Source organism: Monodelphis domestica, chromosome 3, assembly GCF_027887165.1.
Source record: "Monodelphis domestica isolate mMonDom1 chromosome 3, mMonDom1.pri, whole genome shotgun sequence".
In the NCBI taxonomy this organism is placed as follows: Eukaryota; Metazoa; Chordata; class Mammalia; order Didelphimorphia; family Didelphidae; genus Monodelphis; species Monodelphis domestica.
Genome location: NC_077229.1, coordinates 223,737,400 through 223,765,197, shown reverse-complemented (window position 1 = coordinate 223,765,197; position 27,798 = coordinate 223,737,400). Strand labels below are relative to the sequence as shown.

General features: G+C 39.6%; 1 protein-coding gene across 1 annotated transcript in view; it reads right to left on the bottom strand.

Moving 5' to 3' along the window:
- Positions 1–26,764, bottom strand: part of PARD6G (par-6 family cell polarity regulator gamma) — a 160,488-nt gene extending 133,724 nt beyond the window's left edge. Inside the window, exon 1 of the mRNA XM_001366451.4 lies at positions 26,171–26,764. Coding sequence (XP_001366488.1) covers positions 26,171–26,242 — 72 coding nt within the window. The 5' untranslated portion in view covers positions 26,243–26,764. The remainder of the gene's footprint in view (positions 1–26,170) is intronic.
- Between the last annotated feature and the right edge of the window lie 1,034 nt (positions 26,765–27,798).

Sequence of the window (27,798 nt, the reverse complement as noted above, 5' to 3'; positions counted from 1 at the left end):
GCCAGGAGATCTTCAGAGTCTTCCTAATACAACTGAAATGGAAGTGGTTCAGTTTTCTGGCATGGTACCAGTATACTGTGCAGGTTTCATTCAACAATGAGCTCAGCACAAGGGCTCTGTATACCTTTAGTTTGGGAGGCAGCCTAATACTTCTCTCCCACATTTGTTGTTTAGAGTCTCCCAAACACCAAGCTAGCTCTGATAATATAGTCTGTGTGGAAATCCCTGGAAAGTAAACTGCCAAATGGTTCAATATTATGGAAACTATTAGCATAATTGCCCATATCAGTAATAAAACCAACAGAAACCATAATTATCTCAGATGCAGAAAAAGCTTTAGTCAAAGTACAATACCCATTCCTATTAGAAACACTACATAGGAATACGTAGAACATTCCTTAAAATGATAAATAACATATATCTAAACCCATCAGCAAGCATCTTCTGTAATGGGGGTAAACTAGAAGCCTTCCCAATTAAGATCAGGAGTGAACCAATCATGCCCATTATCACCACTATTATTCAATATTGTACTAGAAAAGCTAACTATGGCAACAAGAAAAGAAACTGAAGGAATTAGAGTAGGCAATAAGGAAATAAAGCTATCACTCTTGGTAGATGATATGATTATCTACTTAAAGAATCCTAGACAACCAATTAAGAAACTAATCAAAACAATTAGCAACTTTTAGCAACGTTGCAGGATACAAAATAAACCCACAGAAATCATCAGCATTTTCCTCTATTACCAATAAAGCCCAACAGCATCTAAGAACGAGAAATCCCATTTAAAATAATTGCAGACAATATAAAATACCTGGGAGTTTACTTGCCAACACAAACCCAGGAACTATGTAAATATGACTACAAAATACTTCACATAAAAAGTCAGATCCAAATAATTAGAAAAACATTAATTGCTCATGAATAGAACCAACTAATATCATAAAAGTGACAGTTCTTCCCAAATTAATTCATGTATTTTACCAATCAAACTTTTTTTCATAGAATTCTTTCTTAGATTCTTTCATAGAATTAGAAAAAATAAAGAACAAAAGGTCAGAAATATCAAAAGAATTAATGAAAAAATATGAAGGAAGGCTGTCTAGCTGCATCAGATCTCAAAGTATATTATAAAGTGGCAACCACCAAAATAATTTGGTACTGGCTAAGAAATAGAGTAGTGGATCAGTGGAATAGATTAGGCATTCAACACAGGTAGTAAATGACCTTAGAAACCTAGTGTTTCACGACCCAAAGATTTTGGCAGAATTCAGTATTAAATAAAAGCTGCTGGGAAAACTGTGAATGTCATAACTATTATCAGCAATACAAGGATTCAAGACAATTCCAAGGGATTCATGACTCAAAAGGGCGACTTACTGCCATAGAAGGAACTGACAAAGTCTGAATGCAGATAGAAACATATCATATTTTAACTTTATTCCCTTCATTTTTTTCTTGCATATATGTATAACCTATAGCATATTCCATGCCATCTTGGGGAAGGAGGGAGAGAACACAAATTGTAAAATATAAGAAAATGATTATTAAAAACTATCTATATGTAATTGGGAAATATATGTGTGTATATCTATATCTAAATCTCCATGGTTAAGTGAAGTTACTCACAACATTCAAAATTTATCTATTTGCTGTATCCAATGGTTCCACATATGGGTATATGATGTTAAGACCAAAATTAACCCAAGTGGCAGAGAAATGATCCCTATTCTGTTGCATGCATCTCAGCCTCAGAGGTTACACGGATTGCCCAAATCATCTCCCTATCCACTATGCCAATATATATAAAAAATAAATTACAAAGTGATGATGGGGGAAGGAGGAGTATCTCTAATTAATGGGGGGAAATTTCTTAAAGCAGGTGACACTTGAGGTCACCCTTCTGGGGAGGTGGAAATTCCAAACACAAATGTGAGAATTTTCCAAATGCTGTGAACCACCTGGCCAAAGGCATTGAGGTAGAGATGAAATGTCAGTGATGGGGCATAAGTAACATATAGCAATGTGTGATCAGCATGGAAAGACAGGCTGTTGTCTGATTGTGAAGGACATTAAATGTTTAGCAGGAGTTTATTTTTTACAGTTTATTATCTTAGAGGCAATAGCAAACCACTAAAGTTTTTGAGTAGGAGAGTGACTTGGTCAGGCTTTAGGAAATAGTAGCAGTTCCTAGGCCCTTTTCTAGAAAAGAAACAGAACTTGAGGAAAGCCTAGGAGTTCCAGCCTTAAAACTGCAGCAGTCTAGTTTAGGGGCATAATTTCATCCAGCTGAATCATACTTGGTCTTGAATCCCCTAAAAGAATAAGGCCAGATCCCCAACTAAAGCTATATGGCAATCCCTCACTTTCATTGTTCTGGCTGTTTGGTCATTTTTCATTCATGTCCAACTTTTCTAACTCCATTTGAGATTTTCTTGGCAGAGATACTGGAATAGTTTGTCATTTCCTTCTCCAGCTCATTTCACAGATGAGAAAACTGAGGCAAACAGAGTTAAGACAAATCTTGATTTCAGGCTCAGCATTCTATTCACTGAATGATCTAGTTTCCCCACTTTCACTGAACTTATTTAAAAGTCAAAGAAGGAATAATTAATGGGGCATTCAAAAATATATTCTCTATTCCAAATTGCAAAGACAAGAGATTTACCCAAGAGAACGTTCAGGTAATAGTCTTGTAGGCTTTGCAGCATGTACAAACATTCCTTTGGAAACAGGTGACAATGGGCATGAGTTGAGAATTTTCTAATTTTGAAGGGAAAAATCACAGGTGTTTCTTGCATCTTGCCCAGGTGTACTAAAAATAATATTTACTCAAGGCTTTAAGGTTTATAAAGTCCTTTAAAAAAAATCCTTACCTTCTGTCTTGGAATCAATACCAAATATTGATTATAAGGTAGAAGAGTATTAAAGATTAGGCAATTAGGGTTAAGTAACTGCCCAGGGTCACAGAGCTAGTGTCTGAAGCCAAATTTGAATCCAGGACCTCCTGTCTCTAGGCCTGGCTCTCAATCTACTGAGCCACCTAGCTGCCCTTTGTAAAGTATTTTCTTCTTAATAATCTTGAATGATAACAAACAATATTGGTAAAATAATCCCCTTTTTATAGATGAAAAAATGAGGAGCAGAAATCAAGGAATTTGCCTTTACTTGCATTGCTAGGAAGTTTGACAGGTGTCTATATCTGTGTGTCTGATCCTGTGCTTGTGCCACTCTATTGACTCATTTAAAGGCTCATAGGAGCATATCTCAGTCTTGCTCCCATTTTTGAAAATGAATTTACCAAGAAACTTTCTTCTTTTGGGTTTTCAGAAAATATTCTAATAGTAAGAATTGTTCAGAACCAAAATGGGCTGCCTAACGGGGCATCAGTGAGGTCACTATCCTTAAAGTCTTCAATATCCTCTGGGTTAGGAAAAAGCAGATTCCTGCTCAAATATGAGTCATACTAGATGATCTTTGAGATCCTTTCCAATTCTGAAATTCTCCAAGTAAATGCTTCTCACTCAATGACTCAATTGGCCCAGATTTGGAAAACTAGCAGTTGGATCTCCCATCAATTATTACCTCCTCCATCTTCAATATCTCCTCTTCCACCTTCTCTCATATAAGCCCTTTCAAACCTTCTCCTTTTCTAATGGAAGCTCTTCTGCAAATCCAGCCATTCCTACAAACTATCATCCTCTCTCTAGTCTTCATCAGCAAACTTCTAAGAGTAATGTAAATATCATTATACCCATGTGTCACATGAAACCTTTGTACTTGGGATTCTGGACTGATCCTATAGAGAGCTGGAGAAAGAAGATGTTTTCAGATGATAAAATTGAGCCCCAAAGAAGAGAAATGATTTATCCAAGGGCATGAAGGCTGTAAATGTCAGAAGCAGTATTTAAATCTAATCCTTGAACTTGAATCAACGTTTTTCTCACTGTTATCATATATATAAATATGAACAAGAGCCATTCCCAAGGAATAGATGGTAAAAGGGTATAAAAAGGTAGGTTTCACAAGAGGAAATGCAAACTGCCAATAAGCATATAAAAAATGCTAACAATCACTAATAAGAAAGGGCAAAGTTAAGATGACTATGACTGTGAGATTTCATCTCGCACCTCACCCCTAGCAATGAGATGAGAAGACAAAAAAGATCCATGTAGGAAGAGCTGTTGAAGACAGGCACACTAATTCACTGTTGATGGTGCTGTGAATTGGTCTACCTGTTCTAGAAAACAGTTTAGAATTACACTGTACTAAAAAAGGTCACTAAATTTTACATGATCTCTGACCCATTAATACCAATATGAGTCATATATCCTAAGAAAGTTAAAGGCAAATGAGAAAGTTCCCATAAATACAAAAAATATTTACAGCAGCACTTTTTTGTAATGTTAAATAACTGGAAGGAAAGTGTGTGCCCATCGATTGGGAAATGACCAAAGAAATTGTGAATAGTGGAATATCATTACACCTTAAGAAATGATAATACAAAAGCTTAGAGAGACTTAAAAAGATATATACACTTAGGCAGAGTAAGGAACAATTTGCACAATGTAATAATAATGCACTGTGTAATAATAATGTAAGATCGACATTCAAAATTATACAAAAAAATTTTTCTAAAATGTAAAGGAAAGAGCTCAAATCTCTGCCGAATTCAATCATTTCTTCAGAAGATTTGATGATGAAAGCATGTCTCCTTTCTGTCAACAGAGAGATGCTGGATGACAGATGTAATGATTCTTTAAAAGTGCATAAATAAAACATTTTTTAATGGAATGCTCTACTCTACTACCTTACCCCAATGAAATGTTACCCAACCTTTGAGGCTCAGCTCAAATGCCACCTCCTCCCTTCTTATTCCCTAGATAGAAGTGACATTCTCATTGCACTTTTACATTTTAACCTGTGTTGTAGTTCTCTTACTAGGCTATACATAGGTTGCAACCAGGAACTATATTGTATTTATGTGTGTATACACACACATCCTGTAGATCCTAGAATGGCACTTGACATATGGTAGATGACCAGTTAAATATCTTTGAAATTGATAGGAATATCTTGTGTGCAGATTCGGGATCAGCATGGGAAGAATGTCCACAATGTCACTATGGAACTCTCATCTCTGTGCTCTAGGAAATGGCTAATTCAGGAAGATTCTAGATTCTTGGTTATATCTTGGGTCTTTGAGGATAGTAGAAAGGGCTCCTTTCTGAAGCTTGGGACACCAAGGTTTGAGATTGATTATACCTCAGAGGTCTACCCTCTTGTCACTAGGGATCCCTGGCTGGCCATTTAGTATCTTGAGAATATGTACTCTGAGGCCACATTCCCTTGTCATTTGTCTACCATCATCAGCCAAATGATGTGAGTTTCCTGTACATGACACCTTCTAGATTCACATACATTACATGCTTATGGTACTTGTCAGGACTGCCCAGGTCAGGCAATGTCCTTTAATTGCTGGCTTTCTTTTGTGCTTGTCATACACCTTGCACCCTGCCCAGGCACCTATCAATTATGTGGCAGAATCCCAAGGAAGAATTTTAGCCATCATCTCATCAGAGAAGCATTTGTAAAACTCCTTTAGACATAATTGAAGTCATTTAGGCAATAAAGATGGAAGATTCTACCCTTCCCCTTAGCTAAACTGACATCCCAGGTATAACAAAGGTCAAAGAAAGTCTTAGAGATGCCAGGTCAGAATAAAGTAGCATAAAAGGTAAAAACTTAAAGAGTCTTTCCTACCTTTGAGGTAAAATACCCATTCTAATTTCTCAGAGTTCATCAGCAAATCTGTTTCTATAATAAAGTTTCTTTGTCCCACCTGACTACCCAACCAGACACTTTCCAGTATCTCATAGGCAATACCATGGCTTGGATTTAAAGGACAATTCCAGGGAGCTTGAAGATGGATACTTAAGGACTCCCCCTTTGAGAAACTTAACACTCTGGGTGATAAAGTGACTGGTTGTAGAAAGAGGTACGGAATGGGCAAGATAACAGGGTAGTCAATGTCCCAACTTAAAAACCTGACAAAATGGAAATGCAACAGCTATATGGCAATGAAAGCTAAATCACAAGATAAGACATTGCAGGAGCTTCATGAAATGACATCAGAGAACTTTAAAAGTTTCTATTTATTTATATTTACAAATATTCTATTTATTAACCTTCCCCAGCCTGGTCATCAAAAATAATCTCGTAGGCTTGTGTTTCAGAGTCTGGGACTTACTCTGAAAATCTTTCCCCACTCCCCAACTCCAAAAAATGAAGGACATTGACACTGATTTTGCATAGTAACACAAAAAATAAAAGCCCAGAGTGCATCAAAGGAGTGCAATCATTTTGGGTTAAGGTGAGATGGGTGGGAGAGAAACAACATCCCAGAAGTTGCTAAAAGCAAAGTGGCTTCTATGCAAAATGGAAAGGGAACCAGAAAACCTAATCTAGTTTCCAAATAGAGTTTGTTCTAGGCTGGGAATCAATTGAAACCTAGCATCCCTTAGCCTCAGGGAAGGAGTTCAAAACATTAATGAAAGGGTAAGGGCCAAAGAGTAAGGAAAGAAGTTACTGGGAATTGAAGACATCATGAAAAGCAAAAATGTCCAAAAAAGAATAGATGGTTAATCCTGACACCCAGATAGAAGAAAAAACATAAGACAGAGAGAAGGAAAAAAAATTACTAACATGCTGAACAAGTATTATACTATGAAAGAAAATGAATCAAAAACTCTCAAAGAATAAGCAACTCCTGTGGACTTTCCATAGATCATAGAATAAAAACAAAGGACTTCAGAACAGATCAAAAGATAAATAAAACTTTTTTTTTTAAAGAAAATATTAGGGTAGAAATTAGGTCAGAAATCAGCAAGCTCCAAGCAACATTCATAAAGACAAACAACAAAGTAGAAAACTTAGTACATATGAAAGCAGATCTTTCAAAAGTAGGGGAGGGAGGCCCTTGGGGGAAAAATGACAGATTTAGAAATTAAAAATAAACAAATGAAAGAAGATTTGACAGAAGTTAAAAATACCTTTGAAAGAACATATGAATTATATATAACTCAAACCAGTCTATCCTAAGTTAGAATGTGAGTAGAGTAAGGATAATAGATATCACAGAACCCCTCCCCCTGGTTATGTTTTTTAAATGGATTATAATTTAGGAAATAGCACAAAAAATAGATCACATTGAATGACAATGTTTTTTTTTATTTTTCAATGTATCAAATCCAGAAGATAATCCCATGTGTGAAATTCTGATATTAAATTCTGGAATTGCAATGCCAAGCAACAAAATTTTGCAAGCAAGAGAAAGGTATTCAGCTATGAAAGAACCTTAAGCTGAATAACCCAGCATTACTCTGCAACTAGGAAAAAAAATTTGAGAAAAGCTATTCTAAAAAGCAAGAGAGTTTAAGATGCAATCCTCAAAAGCCAATCCTATCAATGGAAAAAGAACTATCAATTAAAGAAATTCGAGGAATTCACAACTCAAACAAAATAAACTAAAAAAAGAAGTTCTAGAGATCGTAAAGGACTCTGAGTCTTCACTGTACTCGCATCTTAATTTCTCTTAATTACAGATGGAAATAGGTTGGAGTAGGAAGTGACTTTATCACCTTTTTTTGGAAACAGGTAGGTGGTACAGTGGTTATAGCAATAGATCTTGGAGGCAGAAAGTCCTGAGTTCAAATCCAACCTCAGACATTTACTAGCTCTGTGACCTGGGTAAGTCACTAAATCCCTTTTGCCTCATTTTCCTCAAATATAAAATAGGGGTAATTGCAGGATTGTTGTGAGGCTACTGCAGTTGTCAAATTGAGGGACAAAGTGGATCTGGATCATGGCAGTGGAAATGGAAAAGGGAACAATTTATAGAGAGGCTGTAGAAGTAAAAGGATGAAGTACATTGTATGTGGAAGGTGAAGGGGAGTGAAAAGAATCAAAATTGATGCTGAGATTTCAAATCTGGCTGACTAGGAGAATGGTGGTGCAATTAACAGATACAGGGAATTAAGGAGGAGCTACAGTTTTAAGTAGAAAGATGAAAAAAAATTCTGTTTTAGGACATGTTGTGCTTAAGATGTCAATCATCCAGGATGATCACAGAATCAGATTGGTAGGGACTTCAAAGGCTAACTAGTACAACCTTTACCCAAACAAGAAGCCTTCCCCTTTACAATATATGCGACAGGTGCTCATCCAGAATTTTTTGAAGACATCTTTTGATGGAAATCCTACTACCTTTGAAAGCAACCCGCTCTACCTTTAGTACTAAAGTTTTTTTATGAAGTTTATTATGAAGTTTTCCTTTAGATAAAGCCTAAATTTGCATGTTCTTAGCTCTACTTCCTAGACAAACAAAAGGAATCTAATATTCCTTTTTCCATGTGATAATTCTTCAATTTCTTGTCTACAATTATCATGCCTTCTTCTCCCCTAATCTTCTCGTTCCCAGTTAAATATCCCCAGTTTTTCCCACAATATCATCTAGAACTCAGGAGAGGTAAGGACTAAATATACAAATTTTTGGAGACATCACTGTGTAGTTCATGATAAAGTGTTGGGGAGAAAGAAAAGATGAAAAAGGTGAGAGATGAAGGGAAAGAAGAGGGCTAGAGACAAAACCTTAGGGGAGAACTACATTAAAGGAACAGAAAGAGAAAGGAGAATTAAGTGAATGTCCATCAGTTGGGGAATGGCTAAATAAATTGTGGTCTCTGATTGTAATGTAATACTACTGTGCTATAAAAAGCAATGAGCAGGCTAATTTTCTTTAAAACTTGGAAAAAATTACATGAGATAATGTACAGTAAAATGAGTAGAATCAAGAAAACATTATACACAGCTACAGAATACTGAAAGAATGAATTGTGAATGTTATCTCCAGGGAAGGAACTGAAGGTAAAAATATGAAATTAATTTATATGAATATGTCAATCTGCCAGATGACACCTTTTGTGATATGGGGAAAGAACAAGACACGTAGATAAATTCTATGAAGAAAGAAAGAAAAAGTAGAGAATGGGATATCTAGAAGGAAACATAGGAAAGCTTTGAAAGTTTCATATAGAATTTATTATGTAGATATGAAGAAAAGCAAGTTAAATATTAAAGGACTTAAGATTTCATTTATGTATAATCTATTTCTTTGTACATAGAAATGCTTGTTTTATTTGGTTTTGCAAAATTTGGAATTTAAAAAATTGCGGGAAAAAAAGAAATGATCATGGAGAAAGATTAAAACACCAGTCCTCAAAATGAGCCTTGGTCACTCTGTGTAGAATTCGGGGCCAGGGAATCATCTAGCTGGCTTATAATGTTAACTGATGCTTTGATGTAAGAAAAAGAGGCTAAATTTGGGGGAAGAGGAAAGATGATAGTTCCCTAATAGAAACTAAAGGCAGTTTAGTCTAAAGTGTGTTGTTTGTATTCCTACTTTAAGGTCAGACAGATCCAACTTATCCATAAAGATGTTAAAGGTTTTGCCGACAATCCTGAAGGCTACATGTAAAGAACAATGTGCTTTTACTTCTCCAAAGCCCAAGCTGGCACCAAGTGTTTATGGTCCCTCAGGTGGCCCGTATTAGACACAGAACTCATCCCAAATCAAAATAATAGCTTAAGGGAGTTAGGGAATTCCAAATTTATGACTGATTTGAAGATGGGCTTTTACTGACCTATCCTAAGTAAGCAAAGTATTTTCATGGGGTTACAAAAGTCTGAAATCTCCATTGGTCCAACTACAAAAATTAAGCATTTCTCTGGAAGATACCTGCCACATTTCTTGACTTTAAGGGGAAGTTCTGGTTTAAGAGAACTGGACTGAGTTCCATTAACTACAGGCTATTATTGCCAGAATCAACCTCACTTTACAAAACTGTTGTGTTCCTCAGAGCCATAAACCCAAATGGCTATATGTCAGATTCCGTGTTTCCGCCTGACAATTTTATTTTTATTTTAAATGTTTCACTGATGTCTTTTGTCTTCTTTTCACAGAAACCTTCCTTAGCAAAGCATATATTATGTTCTACTAGGTCCTCTGCCAGGAGGGAGGAGGGACCTTTCATTATCTCTTTTCCAGAATCTTCAAGAATGTTTTGCTCAGAATTATGATGAATCACATTCTAGATAGTGTTTTGGGGGTTTACAGCCCCATGGGGTAGAAGAATGTTCCATGCCCTCAATTTATAGATTAGGACATTGAGACGTTCAAAGATGGAACAGCTTTAAGTCAGTGAACATTTAGTAAATACCTAATATGGGCAAGGAATTGGGAGGAAAAGGATAAAAATGACCTACTTCCATCACTTTTTTTAAAGCCCTTACCTCTCATCTTAGAATCAATACAAAATATTGCTTCTAAGGCAGAAGAGTAGTTAAGGGCTAGGCAATGGGGGTCAAGTGACTTACCCAGGGTCACACAGCTGGGAAGTGTCTGAGGCCAGCTTTGAACCCAGGACCTCCCGTCTCTAGGCCTGGCTCTCAATTCACTAAACCACCCAGCTGCCCCCAGGACCTGAATTCTAATCCCAATCTTGACACTAGATATATATGTGACAATCTGGTAGTCATTTCCAGACTTCTTTAGGATTCAGTAAAATGACAGGTTTGAATTAAATGGTTTCTAAGGCACCTTTTATCTCTAAATGATATGTTTCTAACAAACACTAATTGAGCACCTACAATGCATAATAGTCTATCTTAAAGTACCATAGCAGTAGTCTCTCGGAAGCTGAGAATGACGATTGTCTTTGTGCATATGTGCGCAAAGATACTTGTGCATGGAGATTTAAGTGGAAAAGTCGATGCACAGGGACAGTCCCACTCTCTCAGCGTTGGAAGCCTGGGTCCAGTGGCACAACCTGGAGACTTCCTCAGCTGCATTGGCTGGCCCTGTTGTCTTTTGTGCTCCAACATGCCCTGAGCACTCCACAGTGCTTTGCTGCGTCGCCCTCTCAGCCATTGAACCTTCTTATTGGTTTCTTCTGTCTGTTAGTGAATTTTAAATTTACTCCACCCTGCTTAGTATAACAAACATGAATGTCTATATACCTACTTAAGGATTGAGTGTTGAGAAGGATGGCCTATGACAGACATGTGCTAGCAAATAGAGAATACAAAAAGACACAGCCTGAAGTGTCCAGCTGTAGCTGGGATGATGAGCCATATATCCAGGGAATTTTTATAGCCGAGTAAGGAAAGGATGTCAAATGAATTTTGCCTATGTGTTACACAGGAGTTTGGTAGAAGCCATTACTTTGGATTTGATTATTAGATATCTAGTCTAGGAATCCTTGAAAAAGGAGCTTTAAATGTTTTTATAACTATATTTCAACACAATTGATTTCATTTGTAAACTTTTGGATTTTATTTTGTATATTTAAAATCATAATTCTGAAAAGGGGTTTCACAAGCTCACCAAAGGTATTCATTAAAAGTCAGTAGAAAGGGGGAAGTTGGGTGGCTCGGTGGATGGAGAGTCAGGCCTAGAGACTGGAAGGTCCTGGGTTCAAATCTGGCCTCAGACCCTTCCTAGCAGTGTGACCCTGGGTAAGTCACTTAACTCCTAGCCCTTACCACTTTTCTGCCTTAAAACCAATACTTAGCATTGAATCTAAGATGGAAGGTAAGTTGGGTTTTTTTTAAGTTAGTAGAGATGATGGAATACTATTATGCTGTAAAAAATGAAAACTTTTACTTTCAGAAAAACCTAAGACTTACATGTACTGATACAAAGTGAGCAAAAAGTCAGGGGATCATGATACACACTAACAGCTAACAGTCCAAGATTCAACTGTGAAGGACTTGGCTATTCTCATCAATACAACAATACAAGACAATTTCAAAGGCCTCATGATAGAAAATGCTATCCATCTCCAGAAAAAAATCAATGGAGTCTGAATGAGGATTGAAGAATACTTTTTAGATTTTATTTTTCTTGAATTTTTTCTTTTTTGTCTGTGTTCTCTTTTGCAACATATGGAAATATGTTTTGCATGACTGCACATGTATAATCTATATCAAAGTGCTTGCCTTCCCAAGAAGGAGAAAAGAAGGAAAAGAATTTGGAACTCAAAAACTATTTAAAATGGTTTAAGTTGTTTTTACGTGTAATAGAGAAAAAATAAAATTGCATTGTTTTAAAAAAATCAATGAAGGGGCAGTGAAGTAGCACAGTAGATACAGCACCAAGCCTGGAGTTGAGAGGACCTGGGTTCAAATTTGACCTCATATATTCCTAGCCATATGGCCCTGGGCAAGTCACTTAATCCCAACTACCTAACCCTCACCACTCTTCTGCTTTGGGAGCAATACTTACTATTGATTTGTGTGTGTGTGTGTGTGTTAAACCCTTACCTTCTGCCTTATACTGTGTATTGGCTCCAAGGCAGAAGAATGGTAAGGGCTACGCAATGGGGGTCAAGTGACTTGCCCAGGGTCACACAGCTGGGAAGTGTCTGAGTTCAGATTTGAATTCAGGACCTCCTGTCTCTCAATCTACTGAGCTACCCAGCTGCCCCTCTTACTATTGATTCTAAAACAAAAGGTAAGGGTTTAAAAAAAAAGTCAGTGCAGATGGGATTTGAACTCAGAATTGAAAGATAAATGGGATTTCAACAAGCAAAGAAGGGTAGAGAAGGCATCTCAGGTAGGAAATGGGGTGTGAACGGGAAACTGTGTAAAATTTGTTCTGAGGCAGAGGTCAGATTGACTTGACTCCAGAGAAGGGTTTATACACACACACACACACACACACACACACACACACACACACATATATAGGAAGAAAGCTGAAAAGTTAGGGTGGGACCAAGTTGTGGAGAACCCTGAAATAAAGGTATCTGGACTTGATCTTGTAGACACTGAAGATTTTTTTTTTCCATAGGGGAGTGACATGATAAAAGTAACATACGTGATGGATTAGTTGTCAGAGACTAGAAGCCAGGAAGCCATTTGGGGGGAAACCCCAATAGTCTGGAGGTGGTGAAAGTGAATGATCTCTACAACCATGGAAAAATATTCTAAATTAATTTATTAAATAAAATTTTCCAAATTAAAAACAAAAAAAAAGTGAATTCTCTCTCCTGTCCCAGCTTCTCTGCTCACCTCCAGTCTCACATCTTCAAGTGCTTCTCAGATATCTTGAACTGGTTGTTCATTAGACATCTTAGATTAAAACAATCCAAAACTAAATTCTCTCTTTCCCTCTCAACTTATCCCCATTCCTCCCTGCCCTGCCTACCTTCCCTTTTACTGTAGAGGTTAGCCCCATCTTCCCAGGCTTCAGGCTCACCACCTAGGAGTCACCACACCCCATCATCCAATCTGATGCCAAGATCTGTTGATTTCACCTTTGCAATCTCTCTCCAATATACACCCTTTTCTCTCCTCAGGTGCAGGTCCTCATCACTTACCGGTATACTATTGTATGCCTGCTGGTGATCTGTCTGCCTCAGGTCTCCCCCACTGTAATTCCTCCACTAGTCAGCCACCCAAGTAGCTTGGTCCCTACTCAATAAACTCCCTTGGCTCCCTATTGCCTCCAGGATCAAATACAAAACCCTCTGTAGGGAGCTATAACTCTGTACAAATCTATTCCCCCCCGCATTCCCATTTCACTACCTTTGCACTCTTCTTACACCTTATTCCTGCCATAAACTCTTCCATCCTGTGACATTGGCCTCCCATCTGTTCCACAAACACTCATCTCTCACCTCCAGGCATTTCACCTGTCTGAAATGCTCTCCTGCCTATTGACTTCTTCTTTAGGTCCCAACTAAAATCCTATCTTTTACAGGAAGCCTTTCCCAACCCCTCTTAATTCCAGTGCCTTCCCCCTGTTAATTATTTCCTGTTGATCCTGAATATGGTTTGCTTGAATATCTGTTTGCATGTTGTCTTCCCCATTTAGACTGTAAGTTCCTTGGAGGGCCAGGGCTGTCTCTTGCCTATGTCTGTGTTCTCAGTGCATTGCCCACACAGTCAGTGCTCAATAAATGTTTATTGATTGATAGTAGAGAAAGATAAGAATAGACGTGGGGAATTACAAAGGAAGACTCTACAGGGAAAGGCCTGGGTGAATATATTTGGGAATCAACATTAAGGAATAAAAGCTAAATTAATTAATAAGTTAATTAAATAATTATATATTATATAATAAATAAATTAATGGAAATTAATAAATTTCCATATAATAAGGTGTTCAGATTATCAGGTTGCCTAGGTTACAGGACTTAGACTAGCCAACCCCAGTGATCTCTAAAAACAGGCTAGACAACCTACAGCCTGTTCTAGATAGCTTAGGTGTGGAACAGACCTGGAGGCACTTGACTGGCCCGGATGACCCCCTAGACATGCTCTTCCTATCATTCTGCGCTACAAAAAATCGGAGACTTCCATCAGAGCAACAGTAATAGCCCTATAACCAAAGATTAACGGAACCATCCTACTTAAATTTCTGTAAAAAAACAACCAATTAACAGACATTTAAAAATGCCCAAATGTGACAGTTGTTATTTACTCATTTTCCTTTCTTCCTACAGAAAGCAGAAAATGTACTTTAGAAGATCTGGAAGGATCTCAGATAACCTCTTGTCTAAGACACCTTAATCAGTATCTTTGAACTTAAAAGGTTTTGATAACTAAATCACTGGTTTACTTCTTTGTACTCTATTTTAGACATTTAAAAACATTATTCTAGAGGAAGTTGGATGGCTCAGTGGATTGAGTCAGGTAGTCCTGAGTAAAATCTAGCCTCAGCTATTTCCCAAATGTGTGACCCTGGGCAAGTCACTTAACCCTCATTGCCTAGCCCTTATCCTTCTTCTGTCTTAGAACTAATACATAGTATTGATTCTAAGACATAAGGTAAGGGTTTAAAAAAACACAAAACATTATTCTGAGAAGGGGTCCAAAGACTTCATAAGATTGCCAAAGGAGTCTGTGACAGAAAAAAAAAAGTCAATAAACCCAGATCTAACTAACTTTTTTATTTTAGAAATGGAGGAAAATCTTACAAATCTTGAAAGTTGTACAGGTGGTCAAGAGGAAAATCAAGTATCAAATTCCAGTCCACTGACTTCAAATTTGTGCCCTTGCCATTAAATCAGGCTGCCTCCCTAATCTCTAATTATTTTCTGAATTAAAAAAAAAGAGGAGATGAATAAAAAAAGATGGGGAGGGGGGAACCTAACAAAAGAAATGACCGTAGAGTAACTACCTCCTCTATAAGTACATAGATGTTTAACCTTTCACATAATTGACTTTGATGATCAATTGCAACAGATAGTTCCAAAATATCACAATAGGGAATTTCTGTTTAAGCTGATTGTCTCCTCAATTTTTTAAGCTAGTTGCTAGATAAATTGTGACTTTTTTTAAAAGGTATTAAATCATCTAGGGCGCAGAAATTGTTTCTGCTATTCTCTTTAAGAAGTACAGAACTAGGAACAGCTAGATGACTCAGTGAATAAAGAGCCAAGTCTGGAGATGGGAAGGCCTGGGTTCAAATGTGGCCTCAGATATTTCCTGGCTGTGTGACCCTGGGCAAGTCATTTAAACCCATCTGTCTAGCCCTTACCCATCTCCTCTGCCTTGGAACTGATACTTAGTATGGATTCCAAGACAGAAGTTAAATGTTTAAAAAAACAAAACAAAAAAAACTACCGCATTCCAGAGTGAAGGGAGAAGAACCAGAACCATTTATACAATAGCTATAACACTGTAAAGACAAACAACTCTGAAAGACTTAAGAACTCTCATCAACACAGGATTCCAGAAGAACCAAGATGACGCATGCCATCCACCTTCTGACAGAGGGGATGGACTCTGGGTACAGATTAAGACTTGTCTTTCTTGAACATGGCTTGCCTATGCATATTTGTTGTGTTTTGATCTTTTTTTTCCCAATTTTTTTTTTAGTGGGGGCTGGGAAGGAGAGAGACAGACAGAGACAGAGAGACAGAATAGTCTCCATGGAAGAGCTGCTGGAAAATAGTCTGTGGGGTAAAGGCTTACCCAGAGAGGGAAACAATGTTCTTACTCTGCCATCTAACCAACCCCAGAAAGAATTGCCCATTCCAGATGTTGGAGATCAGATCAGAACAATTAGACTGGGAGTCTGGTGATGGTAATAGGTTTTACCAGGTGCTTATTCCCTGCTGCAGTCTGTGACCCTAAATATATTCCCAATAGGGATGCAGGTAAGATCTTTCACTTGGGGACATAAAGAGATCCCACTCCCTTTAGCTATAGATTAAAAGAAGATTTTTAAAAGGGAGAGAACAAGAGTACCAGTATTTTTAATTGTCTAACCTCAAATTCATGACCAAATTGGCTTTCCATCCTTAATATTCCTTATACTTATTAGGTCTCTCCCTAATAATCGCAAAACAAGAGGACTAATTTGTTAAATTGAGAGAAAGGTTAGTGTTTAAAATTTTCAGGAGTGGGGGAGCAGCTGGGTGGCTCAGTGGATTGAGAGCCAGGTCCTAGGTTCAAATCTGGCCTCAGACACTTCCCAGCTGTGTGACCCTGGGCAAGTCACTTAACCCCCGTTGCCTAACCCTTACCTCTCTTCTGCCTTATATATAGTATTGATTCTAAGACGGAAGGTAAGGGTTTTAAAGAAATTCTTTTTTTCAGGAGCATAACCAACAGCTCAACTCCACCAGCCTGGGCTGGATGATAACAATAACTGATGTGATGTTGATGACACCAGCAATCGCTTAAATGAATATAATGACCAACAACATGGAAATGGGTTTGGATCAAGGACACATGTAATACCCAGTGGAATTGAGCTTCGGCTATGGAGGGGTGGGGGTAGGGGAGGAGGAATAGAATATGATTTTTGTATCCAATGAATAATGTTTGAAATTGACCAAATAAAAATTAATGTTTATTTAAATGAATATAATGTACTCTTTTCCAGACAGCTCCTCTAAAACAACCCAAAGCAAACTTGTGTGAACTGATACAGATCAAGAAAAGCAAGAGTACAAGTACCATATTCACAATAACTTGTTCAGTCTTGGTGAGCGCATTTTCTTGGCAAAGAATACTGGAGTAGTTGGCCATTTCCTTCTCTGCCTCTTTACAGTTGTGGAAACTGAGGCAAACCAAGTTGAGTGACTTTCCCAGGGTCCCCCAGCTGATTGTCTGAGGTCAGAAAGATAAGTCTTCCTGACTCCAGGCCTCATGCTCTATCCACTATGCCACCTACCTGGCCATTCCCAAATAACAACAATATTGTAAATTAAAACCACACCAAGAGATCAAAGTTCAATTAAAAGGCAGCAAACCTATCCAATTTCTAGTAGAGAGATGAAAAAAATACAATTCTCTCTCCCTCAATAAAAGCCAAACACTAGGGTGCTGAATATTGCAAATATGCATGAGGAGGGGATATCCCAATTGGTAAAAGACTAAAGGTCAACTATGCCAATTTAAGCAAGAGGCAGTTGGCCCTATTACTTCTCAACTAAAATCTGAAGTGATTTGGAAAAAAAAATCAAAGCTATCTAGAGTCATATCAAAAAAAGATCTTTAATCACAACTGATTAGAGAAATATAAATGACAACAATTGAAGTATCACTTCCTACCTATCTGCACTGTTGGCTACTGTGACAAAGAAGGAAAATTACCAAAGTTGGAGATGTGGAAAAATGGAGACACTAATGCATTGTTGGAGTCGTGAACCGATCCAAACATTCTGGGGAGCAATTTGGAACCGTGCCCAAAGGGCCATCAAACCACATCCTCTCTGACCCAGCAATACCACTACTAAGTCTGTAGATCTAAGAGATCAAAGAAAGGGGGGAATGACCAAAGGGTACAAAGATACTTAGAGCTGTTCTTTTAGAGGTGGTAAAGAATTGGACATGGAAGGGATGGCCAGCTGGTTTCCATATCTGGGGTTTCTCTTTTCATGGTTTTAGTTACCTCAGGTTAACCCCCAAGTGCCAACAGTCTGCCTGCATCAGTGTCTTTGCCAGCCAGTTCTGCTTTCACTTTCACTTTTCAAAGTTTTGGGGTGGAGGGTGGGGAGATGGGAAGCAGGCACTGAGAGAGCATACATACATATATGATATGTCATTTATATCATATTATATATAAACATACATTATACAGGATAATGTATATAATTATACATACTATACATTAGAATATATATAATTAACTAGAAATATCCATTATATATCATATGACTATAAACATCCAATATTTGCTTATATCTGGGGTTCAGTCATCTGCTGTAGGTCTTGGATCATATCTCTTTGGTCCTATATATATATATATATATATATATATATGACTGGGATGGAATACTGTTGTGCTATAAAGAAATGATGAGCAGAGGGCAGCTACGTAGCTCTGTGGATTAAGAGTTGGGACGACTCAGACACTTCCCAGCTGTGTGACCCTGGGCAAGTCACTTGACATCCATTGCCTAGCCCTTACCACTCTTCAGTCTTGGAACCAATGCACAGTATTGATTCTAAGATCGAAGATAAGGGTTTAAAAAGAAGGAAAGAAATGATGAGCAGGGTGCTTTCAGAAAAACCTGGGAAGACTTACATGAACTGTTGTAGAGTAAAATAAGCAGAGCCAGGAGATCACTGCACCCAGTAACAGCAACACTGTCTGAGGTTCAACTATGAATGACTTGGCTATTCTCAACAATACAATGATCCAAGAGAATTGCAAAGGACTTATGATGAAAAATGCTGTCCATATCCAGAAAAAGAATTGATGAATTCTGAATTTAGATCAAAGTATGCTGTTTTACTTTCTTCATTTTTCTTGTTTTTTTTAAACTGTGTTCTCTTTTGCAATATGGATAACATGGAAATGTTTTGTATGACTTCCCATGTTTAATCCACATCAAAGTGCTTGCCTTCTCAAGAGGGGGTTGGGAAGGGAGGGAATTTAGAACTCAAGAATTATTTTTTAAAAGAATGTTAAAAATTGTTTTTATATGTAATTAAGAAAGAAAATAAAAACATTATTTTAAAAGACAACAATTTAAAAAAATTCTTTAAGTGAAATCCTCTTCCTTGGCTCTAGCAAGTTCCTGAATCACAGGTCACTAGAGATCATGGGATCATAGACTTAGAATTAGAAGAGAATTTAAGCATAATTTAGTCCAACCCTCTAATTTTATGAAATCAGGAAACTGAAACCTAAAGTCAAATGACATGCTCGAGGTAATAAACAGTACAGTCCACTACCATCTAACTCCAAATCCAGCACTCTGCAATTCAAGAAGCTCCAGCAGCAGCAGCACAAGCAGATGTGTCTGCCTCAAATCTGATAGAGTCCTAGACTGGAAGTTAGGGTGCTTGAATACTGCCTTAGACACTTACTAGCTATGTGACCCTGGGCAAGTCACTATACTTTGTCAGTTTCTCCAGTTGTGAAGGATAATAGCACCTGCAGTAGTACAGAATTACCATGAGGATCAAATGAGAAAACATGTAAACTGCATTGCAAACCTAAAATTATTATTATTACTGGGTAGCTAGGTGAAGCACTGGGTCTGGAGTCAGGAAGATGGGTTCACATCTGATCTCAAACACTTACTAGTTGTGTGTCCTTGGCCAACTCACTTAATCCAGTTTGCCTCAGTTTCTTCACCTGTAAAATGATCTGGAGAAGGAAATTGCAAACTACTCTAGTATCTTTGCCAAGAAATCCCCAAAATGGGTTCATGGAGAGTTGGACAAGACCAAAATGACTAAAAAACATTATTGTCATGCATCTACGAACAAATATTTTAGAGAATTCCCAGTAAATAGAAGTTATTACTAGTAGTAGTATAAACCATAGAAGGCAAGGCAAATGAGATACAGCTTTCTTCAGATCCTTGGGGAGGGATTATTTCCAGGCTAGCTGACAGGCCCCACCAGTTATCTGATAAGATTCTTGTCTAGATGCTACTTCCCAAATAAAGTAATCCAACCTGAGAGAGAAAGAGGTGGGGGGAATCGAGAGAGGTTTTGGGGGAGAGAGGAGAGGGAGGGGGAGGAGGAGGGAGAGGGAGAATGAAGGGGAGAGAGAGAGAGGGAGGGAGGAAGAGAGGGAAAAGGAAAGGGAGAGGGAGAGAGGGAGACGAGAGGGGGAAAGGGAGAGGGAGAGAAGGAAGAGGGAAAGGGAGAGGGTGAGGGAGGAAGAGACAGATAGACACACACACACACCAAAAAAATTTAAAGGCATGTAGTTTACCCTTGCAGGTGAGTCTAACCATGTTGAGACAGTTCTGAACCAGTCCTTGATGATGCAAGGAAAGCCATGACCTGATGGAAAAGAGCAGTTTTACTCAATCACCATTCCAAGAGAGGCCATGAGACATAGTTTGTGTGGAAGGAGTGTTCAAGCTGTGTGGAAAGCCAGAGCATGCTGGACCACTGCTGCCAAAAACCAGAGTCAGAAAGATAATGAGATCTCAAGTGCCAGGATAAAACACTCGATGAAATGCTTAACATTCTACTTACTATCCCTTCAGAGTCTGCCAAGTCCCCTACTCATTCCCAGTCCTGAAGCATGGTATTCTACTCTACCCACTGACCCATTTTCAGAAAAGACAATTCAAATACTTCCAGCTAAATATTCCTAGGGAGAAAAAAGGTCATCGTTCATTCAAAACATCTGGAAACAAGGACCCCACCATAGCCTCTAGACTGGCTTAAAAATCTATGCTCTGGTGTGACACCCACAGACACTATCATAATGCTATTATAAAGATACAACATCTGGAAGAATTTTTCAGATATTATTCATGGAGACTTTCTTTGAATGGAGAAAAGGCAGAACCCCAAATAAGTAGCTTTGTTAGTAAAGAAGTGACAAGAGCAGAATTTACTATTTACTCCCAAGTATGGAATGCAAGAGCATTTTTTTTTTTTAAGATAGGGGAGGATATGGGCAATACTTGAGCCTGGTAACATACACCAAGAGTGGTCTGATTACTTGAACACCTGGCACTGGAAGGAATATCCACTGTTAGTGAACAGCCAATGGTGGACATTCTGGAATATCATAGGGAAGCTAGCTGACTGTTTATAGGAACAGAAGCCCTCTCCACCCCCTGCCAAAATTCCACAAAATGCTGAATTCCTTAAATGAAGCACTCCATATAGGACACCTAAGGCATCCAAAAAGACCTGGGTTCAAATTCTAGTTATGACACTTATTCATTGTATGAATATGGGGTTAGTTAACTTCCTGGGAGGTGTGTGGGGGTCCATTTAAAATGAGAATACCATTTGAGAATTCTGTTTCACAGAGACAGGATTTATATACTAAAAAGTGTTAATTAATGTATATTATTATCTGTACTATTTGGATTTTTAGAAAACACTTTTTACAAACTTTTTTCATTTTTTTTAAATATGAAGAACACAATTGAAACTGAAATCAACCAACAGAAAGTCAATTATATACCAGGACTTGTGAAATGTCACAAATAAACAAGTACATGTATGAAAAAATCAGAGTTAAAATAAGTTTTCCTGTTCTTCTCTCTATTAATCCAAACTTGCTTCATTAACTAATACCTAGCACAGACCCTGGCACAGAGATGATTAATAAGTACAAATAAGAACTAAGGGCTGCTAGGTAGCTCAGTAGATAGAGTGCCTGATCTCGAGTCGGGAAGACTCTTCTCCCTGAGTTCAAATCTGGCCTCAGATACATTCTTCCTGTATGACTCTGGGCAAGTCACTTAATCCTGTTTGACTCAGTTTCCTCATCTGTAAAATGAGCTAGAGAAGGAAATAACAAACCAGAAATGTTGCCAAGAAAATCCCAAATGGTGCAACAAGCCAAGGATACAACTGAACAACATTAAGAACTAATAAAGCCTAAAAGGAAAAGGGAGTCTAAAAAGAAAAAAAAAACACTTCTCCACTTTTTCACACTATTAAGTATTTTGGTTCCTTGGGTTCAGCACCAAGATCATTTACTGGAATCCTCAGTCACATCTATATATGATTATACATACACATATTAGTGAGCAGCGATCTTTACCCTTAGCCCCACTTCCCCAAGTACAGTAAAACCAACTTTAAAAGCCTTGGGAGGGGCAATTAGGGAGCACAGTGAATAGAGCTTCAGACCTGGAGTCAGGAAGATCTGGTTTAAATCTGTCCTCAGATACTTTCTATCTGTGTGGCCCTGGGCAAGTTCACTTAACCTAAATTGCTCTTATTGCTCTTCTGCTTTGGAAGTGATATTTAGTATTCATTCTAAGACAGAAGCTAAAGGTTTTAAAAAGGAAAAAATAAAGCCCTTGGAAACATTGGCTCACAGCAAGATGAAGATGTGTTTAGTGAACAGCCAATGAATATTTACCAACAATCTTTTACCTGTCTCTTCCCCTGGGTGCCTTGTGTTTCCCATGCTTCAAGGTATAGATGAGAGTACTGCATTTTAACTTGAGATCTTGGATTCTAGAGATAGAAGGATCATCTAGTACCATCCCCTCACAGATGAAGAAAATGCTCTGATAGTAAGCTGCAAAGTTGTGATTTAAAACCACATGCCACATTCAACGCTTTACCACATTATGTCCTTATACCCAGGTTCTAGAGAGCCCCTATGGGAGAAACAATGTAGACAGCTGAAAAAAAGCGCTGACTTTAAATTCAAAACACTTGGGTTCAAGTTCTGCCTCTGATGCTTGCCACCTGTGCAACCTTGAGCAAGTTAATCAATCTTCCTCAGCTTTAGTTTCTTCTTATGAATTATGAAATAATAATATTGGGCTAGATGACCTACTCTAGATCTATAATCCTATCTGTGATCCTAAATCTTAGATGGAATAGAATTCCATTTAAATAACATTTATTAGTTACCAACCATGTTCAGAGAGAGTGTGTGTAATACAAAGGGGGAAAGGAATGTTACATATATACAAATAACAATAATACAAATAATTACATATATACTTAAGAGACTTGGGCAGGTAGGAGGCACAGTTTATAGAGCCTGGATCTAGGAAGACCCGAGTTCAAATCTGACCTCAGACACTAACTAGTTGTGTGGCCTAGGGCAGGTCACTTAATCCTAGTTTGCCTCAATTTCCTCATCTATAAAGTGAGCTGGAGAAGAAAATGGCAAACCATTCCATTATTTTGAATGCCAGAAAACTCCAAATTAGGTCACAAAGAGTAGGACATGAATCAACAACTTAAGAGAATTGCTAGAGATACAGGTAGAGAGATCAGGGAAGGTTCCCTAGAAGAGGTGATATTTGAATTGGGTTTTAATTATTTATTTTAAACCCTTACCTTCTGTCTTGGAATCAATATTGTATATTGGTTCCAAGGCAGAAGAGTGGTAAGGGCTAGGCAATGGGGGTCAATTGACTTACCCAGGGTCACACAGCTGGGAAGTGTCTGAGGCCAGATTTGAACCCAGGACCTCTCATCTCTAGGCCTGGTTGCCCCCTGAATTGGGTTTTAAAGGAGAGAAGATAGGACAGGAATTTAGAAGAACTGAGCGCATTACAGGTATAGGAAAATCTGAAACATGTATAAGATTAGCAAAGAGTCCAATAAGGACCAATAAGGAGCAGTATAAAATAAGTCTGGAAAGATAGTACAGTGCCAGGTTGTGGAAGACCTCAAATGCCAGGTGTACAAGTTTCAGGATATAAACTACTCAGTAACCAATTGAAAGATACTACAAGGTTTTGGCCAGAGGAGTGACAGAAATAGCTCTGTGCATTGGGAAGGATGGATTGAAAAGGAAAGGCAGGTAAGAAAAAATTCCTGGGTGAAGGTATTATAACAGTTCAGACTGGTGGTGTTGAAAACCTGTAATAAGGTGGTTGCAGCAGGAATAGAGAAGTAAGAGATACTACTAAGGCACAATTGATAAGGGCTGGTAACTGAGAGGCAGGGTAGACTAAGGAGTAGAAGATAGTAGAAGGATTACTAAGATGGAAGTCTAGGTGAACTGTGGTATCACTGACCAAAGTAGGGACATCAGAAAGTTTAGGAGAAAGATAAACAGCTCAATTTGAGATCCACTGAGCCCTAGTTGCTGGGAGCACAATCAGGGAGGCAACACAAAGCTCCCTAAAGCAGTGGAAATGCATTTCTAGAGCCTGATAGAGAAGTAAGAGCTGTCATCTGTATTGAAGTGACACTTGAAGCTACTTTTCAAGGGATGGAGTAAATCACTAAGCCTTCTCCTCTGCTTAATAAGAAAGTCTCTGGGGCCAGGGAATACTGCAGGTTAATTGTTTGTTGGCTCTTTCATTTACTTCTGATTGGTTCAATGGCTCTTACTCAGGCCCCTAGTCTTCCCCTGAGAAGTCAGCACCCACTTACTCTTCTGCCTTCAAGAAACTAAAGGATTAGTTTGAACTATATTATTTGTTATGTACATCCACATAAACCAGAGCAGGCTTAGCTGATTTTATGTGGATACTTCCAAAAGAGATGGAGAGGGGGAATGAACAGTTTGCTCTAAAGGGTTTGGAAAATTGCACTGTTTCCCCCTAACAATCTCGCTTCTACAGTAGAATGAACGAGAATAAGCACGTAATGCCTGTGGCTGAATATCAAATACCTCCTGCAGTTAGAGTTCAGGAGCCGGGCCCAGGCTTTTCAGGAACAATTTCGCTCTCTGAAGATGTGCACTAAAATTGGGGGCGGAGGGGGGGAGGGGAAGGGAAATTAGAGGGAGTGTTGATGACCCTCTCGAGTTTAGATCGAACATCAATCCTCCCCCAAATCTGGAAAGCTGATCTAGGGCATCCTAGACAGGAGTTTCTCCACTCTTCCTCGCCCCTGGGGTCCCTGCAGCACCTCCTATGGGCTGAGCTTTGTGAATCTGGCGGGCCGAAGGTGTAGCAACCTGACGAGCTTACAATCTCGTGGGCTCCCTACTACCTAGCTGCCTCAATAGCTTCGACTGGTAGCCAGAAACAACAGAAACATCCAGGACCATCCTAGTGCAACAGTCATCAGACTCAGAGAAGCAAACCTTCAGTATTCCTCACATCCCTCTCCTACCCCCACCCCCAAAGTGCCTCCGGGGTCCAGAGGAGCACAACCTTTCCAGGAGATAATGACCCGACAAGGGAAGACGAGGCAAGGGAAGAGAACGTTCCCCCACCACAAGGGAGACAACTCGGCATATCATATCAGACGAACACACGCATACACACAGATACATACACACCAACAAACAAGTTTAAACAAGCTCTCAGAAGCGAGCGAGTTGGGCTCAGTGCAGGCAGGCAGGCAGGCGAAGACTGACTCACTGTTTAGGATCCGCCAGAAGCCTTCGGTAAACTGCACCAGCCAGGGGCGCAAACAGCTGGCGGGGGTGGGGGGCATTAGAAAGCGGAGAGCCAGGAGGGCAGACTTGGGAGAGGAAAAAAACGTAAAGGGTGTCTGTATTCCCTCTCTTTAGAAACATTTCTTCCCTTACAGCCTGAAGGAGGGGGTCCCTCACATATCTGACTCGTCCCCCCCCCCCAAGATCTTCTCTTCCATTGATCTTAATCCTCAACAAGACTGTCAGTCTAACCCCCAAAACGATGGTTAGCCCAAGAAATGCCGCCTCCTCTCCAGCCTCTATTGCGTCTCGGGTTGCTTCTCAGACGACTAAACAAAAGAGCAAATTTAAATTGAGTGGGACGGCAGCAGTAACATTTTTTCCATAGTTTCCCTGCACTACGGACACGCTTAGATCTAACGGGAATCTCCCCCCGGTTGGAAATCCAAGCGTTTAGCTCTACAAGGAAGACAGCGAATAGACAGCGAATCTGCTACCCTGGCTGATTACACTGTGGCTGTTGGAATCCGAGAACAGCGAACCCCAAACCCAGGATTACAATGCAACAAAACTTCTCCCTCACTGTCTGGGCTGCAGAAGGGTCTCTCAGTCCTCAACGGTTGCAGGAGAGGTCGCACATTCCTTGGATTCCCCAGCACAACCCGGGAGAAGAAAGGTGGACCTGTTACTTGATCTCAGAAACATCAAAAGAACGCAAAAAAAGTTGTCACTAATAACTCTCTCTCGCCTCCGACTTTCCTAAAGTCACAAAACGCGAAGGAATCTCCATTCATTTGCAAGAGAGAAAGGGCTGGATCCGAACTGGAGCTGGCATTCAGCCTTGCTTACCTTACTCTTGACTTCCACTGCGTTGCAATCGAAAAACCGCAGACTTTGAGATTTATTAAAACTCCGATTCATTTTTTCGGTCCCAGTTATCTCTATTCTTCGCCCTCGCTCAACAAGGGCTGCAAAAAGCTGATCCGTCGGTGGGAAAGCGCCCCCCTCCCCCTGCCTGCGGCTGCTCCCCCGACTACAGGCGACCTTATCTTTCTTTGGAACGTTGCAGCCCCGGGAGAAGTCTACTCTTTGCTCCAGCGTTCTAACTGGAACGCCCGCCACAGTCTCTTCGCTCTCCTCAGGCTTCGGTAGGTAAAAATCGCCCGAACAGGGCTCGCAGCGCGCCGTGACTCAATGGGAAGAGAAGCTAGGAGGGAAGACGCCTGCACGTATTGCTCCGCCTCGCTGGAGAACCCGCCCCCCTTTCTCTCCTCCCCTTCATCATTCCATTTCCCTGGAGTCTGGAAGCTGCTGTGGCGGCGGCCGCTGCTGCTCCTGCTTCTGCCGCCGCCGCCGCCGCCGCCGCCGCCGCCGCCGCCACTGCCTTTGCAGGCTTCTCGCCGGCAGAGGACGCGCTCTGTAGTCAGCAGTTCAGTGGCGAAATTCCTGAACCCCAGGCAAAGCCACACAAAGCTTTGGAGACTGCAAACCGGGTTTTCGAGCCAGGGAAATTTGCACCACACCGTGGAACACCTATCGTGGCCAAGCTTCCTGGCTTTAGCGACCCCGAGAGAGCCTCGGCTCCACTCGACTTTTGTTTCTTTTCATCAACCATCCCTTCTAGGGGATTATTTTTTATTTGGTTTTTGGTTTGGGATTGTTGTTGTTTTCTTCCTGCTCCCTAGGGTAATTGTTTAAGCGAAGCATAGCAATGAAAACCACTGGGGAAAAAATAAATAGCAAAAGAGAAAAATGCATTCCCTACTGGAGGATTTCATAAACTTGTAAAGTCAAGAATAGATAAAATCGCGGGGGACGCGGTCAGGGTGGGCGGGGGCAGTGAAATATCTTTGGATGATCTACAGAAATGTCATTGTTCCTTTCTGGCTCAGGCCCTGAATACTAAACAAATTCCATTCACCAAGTTTTTGGTGTTTCAAAAATCTCCCTGAGAATGGATTACTGTGAGATTTTACTCTGCTGGGCTCCCGACCTCTATCGGCTTGGGGGGTGGTGGGGTGGTGGTGGTGGTGATGGGGGTGGGGGTGGGGAGCCGGAATCTGGTCTATGGAAACCTTGGTAGTAGCTCCTACTTCACAAAGTTGCTTCCTCACAGGAAAGCGCTTGATAGACTTTAAAGACCTAGTAAAATGGGAGCTGTTGTTATTATTAGGATTCAACCTTCAGCAAAATTGTGAAAGAGCATGTTTGCCTTTGGCACCCTCTTCCTATCTAAGAGGCCCAGGCTTAACACCCTCACTTCGAGTGCCTTAAAGTTCTTTTCCTCCATCCATACACTTTCCCCAGAATTGCCTTTTTTTTCCTTTTTTCTTTTTTAAGCCCTTACTTTCCACTGTGCATTGTTTCCAAGGCAGAAGAGTGAGGCAATAAGGGTCAAGTGATTTGCCTATGGTCTCTCTGCCAAGTGTCTGAAGTTAGATTTGAACCCAAAATCTCATGTCTCTAGTTCTGGCTTC